Source organism: Triticum aestivum, chromosome 1A (genome assembly GCF_018294505.1).
Source record: "Triticum aestivum cultivar Chinese Spring chromosome 1A, IWGSC CS RefSeq v2.1, whole genome shotgun sequence".
NCBI lineage: Eukaryota > Viridiplantae > Streptophyta > Magnoliopsida > Poales > Poaceae > Triticum > Triticum aestivum.
The window spans coordinates 556109678-556114873 of record NC_057794.1 but is presented as its reverse complement, the minus strand read 5'-3'; the positions used below and the strand labels follow the sequence as shown (position 1 = coordinate 556114873).

Below are 5196 nucleotides of genomic sequence, written 5' to 3'. Positions count from 1 at the left end.
CCACCAGTAATTTGTTTACCCACCATATGCTATTTATTCAAGAGAGAAGCCTCTAGTGAAAACTATGCCCTCGGGTCTACTTTTATCATATTACAAAAACAAAAAAATGCCTTCCTGCAATTTATTATCTTTTATTTTACTTATCAATTTACATATCTACCACCAATAGATTTGATCCTTGCAAATAACGAGTTCAGGGGGATTGACAACCTTCTTGCCCGTGTTGGGTGCAAGTATTTGTTCTTGTGTATGCATGCACTGTTCACTAGGCTTTGTGTGGTTCTCCTATTGGTTCGATAACCTTGGTTCTCACTAAGGGAAATACTTATCAGCTACTATATTGCTCCATCCTTCATCTTCCGGGAAAATCCCAACGCAACCCACAACTAGCACCTACATCCAAGAACTATTCAAGCATAGGAACAAGAAAGTCGGCCACAAGCCCTTCACGTTGCATCATTTCTACAAAGTGCTATGCAAGAACAAAAAGTGGATCCAAAGAGTTTCGGAGACCACTCCGAAGAGATCAAGGCTGAGCATATCCATTGAGGAGGATGACGAGGATGATGAAGAGGCCAACAATGGACCGGAAGGGAACAAAATTGCAAAAATAAGAAAGGAGAAATGCATTTGGTGGCACATACAAAGAAGGGCTAAGTTGGCACATACAAAGAAACAGTTTTGATGCTACAAATGAGAAAAAACAAAAAGGGCTCATCTTGGGGGGAAATGAATGACACTGTGAATGTTTTTTCTTAACACAGTACAGACACAAGGGTTCATACATACACGCATACAATCACCCCTATGAACACACACAAGCACACCTTACCTCTATGAGCATCTTCGACAAACTGAGCCGGCATATCATCTTGGGATTTACGAAGTCACCGTAGTCGTCTTGTCGTGGACGGGAAATGAATGACACTGAATGGTTGAATGTTCCTGTGAAACAAGATTTTTTTTTCTTGTGAATTTGAAGATTTGTCGTATTATTTTAGCAAAGAAGATGCTTCGGTCCAGCTTGACGAGTTGTGTCCACACTACCACCAGTGCCGACGGTTACAAACGAAGAAGTAGTATAACTATGTATGTCAACCGACGGCGGCATGTAAGCTGCCACCGACATCCTTGCAGGGAGGACCGGCAGCGGCGCCTCAGCACGCAGCACGTTGACAGCCTGTCGAACCGACGGCCTCAGGTTGCAATCAAGTTGAGCACACCAAAGCCCAACCAGCATCACACACTCCATCTCTCTGGCGTTGAATTCTCCTCCCAATCGTGTATCAGCGGCGCCTAGAATCCTCCCCCTGCCATACCAATTCCACACCCACTGAGCCAAGTGCATCGCGTCCTCCTCCTGCTGAGCTACCACCACAGGCCCCCTACCGCACGCAATCTCAAGGAGGACGACGCCGAAGCTGTAGACATCCGACTCGGTGTTGGTCCTGCCGGTGGTCGTGCATTCTGGGTCCATGTATCCCATTGTGCCGGCGGGAGCTGTCGTTAGTGATCCTCGGCCGTGCTCAACGAGCTTGGCAAGCCCGAAGTCGCCGAGCTTGGCATTGAACGACGCGTCCAGCATGACATTGCTTGGCTTGATGTCCCTATGCAGGACGCACTGCTCCCAGTCCTGGTGTAGGTAGAGAAGCGCCGATCCTAATCCCAGCACAATCTCATGCCTGAAGATGGAAGAAATTAATGTTACATTAATTATCAGCGGCCTAAGGCCAAAAGCAATTTGAGACTACTCTATCTGATGGGCTTACCTAACAGACCATGGAAGCACAACGTTATTGGCGCCGTAGAGATGCCTATCGAGGCTGCCGTTGGGCAGGAGCTCATAGACGAGGAGCAGATCACTGCCTCCATGGCACCAGCCGATGAGCTGCACGAGGTTCTTATGCCGAAGCCTGCTTATGACCCTCACCTCAGATGCGTACTCCTTCCTCCCTTGCCTGGAGCCTTTGGAAACTCTCTTGATGGCCACATGAAGGTTCAATTCACTCAGAAAACCTCTGTACACCGATCCAAAGCCACCTTGTCCGAGCTTCTTGTCGTTGGAGAAGTTGTCGGTGGCGACGGCCAAATCGTTATAGTGGAATCGCTTGGGACCAGTCCCCTTCTCGAAGTCGTCTTCCATGGCCTGATCATCTTCGAGGAAGTTGTCCTCTTCCAGCTCTTGCTCTGTTGTTTGCTGACGGATTTTCTCGTGCTTTCGCTGGTGCTGCCGTAGAAGGAACCAAATCGAGGCGATGAGAATGATCAAGAACAACACAGAACCGACAGAAATGCCGATCAGAAGCCCAGTTTTTGGAGATTCTGCGAGAAATTATCAGTGTATCAGAATTTTGCCGAAATATGCGCAGCATCTGTCTGTTGTAATAAGCCCGCAAAGCTAACTGACCTTCCAGAGTTTGTGCAGGCAACGGTGGCTGTGTTGGCCGTCTTTGCATTTGGTTCATGCCTCCGAGAGGCGGCGGAGACAAGGGTGGCTGTGCCAACTTCATGTTCTTGCAGATCATGTTGTCCCCGTACCCGACTTGGAGAATGCCACAGTACATCTTGTAGTAGCGGACACGATCCTTGGCTGGGGCAGTCCCGTAGCCCTTGCCGCACTCAAGGGTGCCGTTAATGATGTAAGTGGTCATACCATATCCGGGGAGCATGCCTGCGTCGCGCTCTTGGGTAGACGGCGTCCAGCCGTCGGTCATCACGGCGTGGCACGACGGCTTGGGCGCTTGCGGTGTCATCCACCACCAGATAGCCGTCTTAAACGCGACGACAGGGTCGGTGGACACCAGGTCCGGGTTACCCAGCAGGTCCAGCCCCAGCGCGTCCCCGGCTTGCCGGTAGTTGTAGTCGCTGTTCTTTGTAAACTGTTAGTACTATTTAATTTCTCCATTCGTAAATATAAGTCTTTTTAGAGATTTCACTATGGACTATATACAAAGCAAAATAAATAAATTTATCTAAAGTATGTCTATATACATTCATATATAATCTATATAGAAATCTGTAGAAAGACTTATATTTAGGAAAGGAGGGAGTACTTATACTAAGGCCTCCTTTGGTTTAAAAGAATCTTGTAAAATTTCATAGGATAGCATTTCTATAGGAAAATTCCTTTAGAGCCCTATGATTTGTATGAATGGAATCCTATTCCTATGAAGGAATTCTTCCTATCCTTCACATTTCATAGGAAAATAAATATTAGTCTAGACTCAATAAAAAAATCATATGATGTGAATTAAAGGGCATCTCATTTCCTATTCCTACTCGTAGGATTTGAGATACATATCATCTCATTTCCTATGACTTTCTTATTCCTACGATTTTCCTACCATATGAACCAAAGAAGGCCTAAAGCTACAACAGTTAATTTGAATCGAAGGAAGCTGGGCCTCCTTTGGTTCATGTGATAGGAATGCTATAGGAATAGGAAAATCATAAGAAGTGAGATGACATGCATCTCAATTTCTATAGAGAAAAATATGACATTTGATGCATAGGATAGGAATTTTTCCATTGAGTCTTAGCTAATGTTTTTTTTCCTTCAAAATGTGAAGAATTGACTCCTATCCTACATAGGAATAGGAATTCATTCCTACAAACCAAAAGGCTTTAAAAGAATTTTTCCTTTACAAATTCTATCTTATAAAAATCCTATGAAATTCCTACAAACCAAAGTAGGCCTAAGTTGGGTAGAAATCAAGTGCGACCTAAGCAAAACTAGACGGAAAGCAACACTATGGAGTACGATATCATCATCATCAAAACAAAAAATCTTACTGAGTCAGCTGTATGGGGCCTCGTCCGTAGTAGCGCGCAATCGTGGGCTTCTGCTCTTTGACCCAGCAGTAACCTGCGGCAGAGGCATAACACTCGTCTCTGTCGACAGAAAAATTCAAGTAAAATCATAGTGTCGCGCATATCATATTCATACCGGCAGTCTCGTGGGAGGTCTGCCCGAAGAAGGCGGCGAGCTCGCGCCTGCGTGTATCCTCGTCGCCGATGGTGCCGAAGCCGCGGAGCTTGCTCGCGTCCGCGGCCTGCACGAACGCGTCGTATGTGTAGAAGGCGCCGCCCTCGCAGCCGCTCTGGCTGCGGTTGCCCAGCATGTAATCGAACGTGTCCCGTGAGATGATCGACGGCACGCCGGCCTGCTGCCCGCTCGCCATGCCGATGCCGGCCGCCGCCAGCAGCATGGCAGCGGCCAGAGCGAGCACCCTCGTCATGCTGCCATGACCCATCAATAATGTGATGTGATGTATGCAATGTGGACTGTGTGCGTCGCAAGCCCATTGCTCATGGCTTTATAGCAAAAGACCATTTTCTTTCTATTATAGTTTGCACATGGGCTGGACCCTCAAGACCCGTGAACTCGTCAACACGCGCCCAAGACTGCACTGATTGGTTCTTTTTTATTTCTTTTTTGAGACAAACAGTGCACTGATTGGTATGGATATGTTACGGATTTGGACTGTGCTAATGGAGCCGTGATGTTCCCTCTCTGGCCGGTGAACGCAATGCAATTATTTGTTTCACTGTGCAAACGGAGCCCTTGGTAAGAAGTAGTAGAACAGAGGTCCTGCTGCATTGCATTTTTTTCTTGGGGTGCCTTCACAAGTTCACTGTAGAAAAAAAAGGCAGTTAAGTTCAGTGTGAAAAAAGCGAGAGCCAATTAAGTCCCTGTGGAAAAAGAATGTAGAGTAGAGACACCCCAGTCTTAATTTACTTATGAAATCGAGTAGAAACACTCATATATCTGCATAAAGAAAAAACCATGGTTTTAACTGGAAGCTACGGCATTAGGGCATTTCTAATTGATCCCTTATAACCGGTTAGAGGAGTTAAAACCCTGTTTTACACCTCTAACCAGGACCTAGACGATCCCCAATAACCGTTAGTGGAGGATAATTTATCCTCTGACGCGCATCCTGTTGTGGAATTGTCACGGCAGATGTCCTTAGTGTCAGGACTTAGTCGCGAGACCAACGCATTTATGTGGTAGCTTGAGAGGGGTTGAGCGGGACGAGAGACGCGATGTTTTACCCAGGTTCGGCCCCTCACGGTGGAGGTAAAAGCCTACATCCTGCTTCATTGATATTGATGATCATGATCACGGTTACAAGAGTGCTCTATCTCGAGAGCTATTGTCTAAACCTAACTTATCCAACTTGTAGAACTTGTCAA

The 5196-nt window shown here is 46.5% G+C and overlaps 1 protein-coding gene across 1 annotated transcript; it reads right to left on the bottom strand.

Annotated features, from left to right (window-relative positions):
- Positions 1-719: 719 nt before the first annotated feature.
- Positions 720-4297, bottom strand: LOC123067290 (L-type lectin-domain containing receptor kinase IX.1). Its single transcript, XM_044490153.1, has 5 exons — positions 3947-4297; positions 3793-3865; positions 2408-2865; positions 1770-2322; positions 720-1682 (listed from the first exon to the last, which is right to left on the bottom strand). The coding sequence occupies exons 1-5, from the start codon at positions 4251-4253 to the stop codon at positions 998-1000; spliced, it is 2076 nt and encodes a 691-aa protein (XP_044346088.1). The 5' UTR covers positions 4254-4297; the 3' UTR covers positions 720-997.
- Positions 4298-5196: the final 899 nt, after the last annotated feature.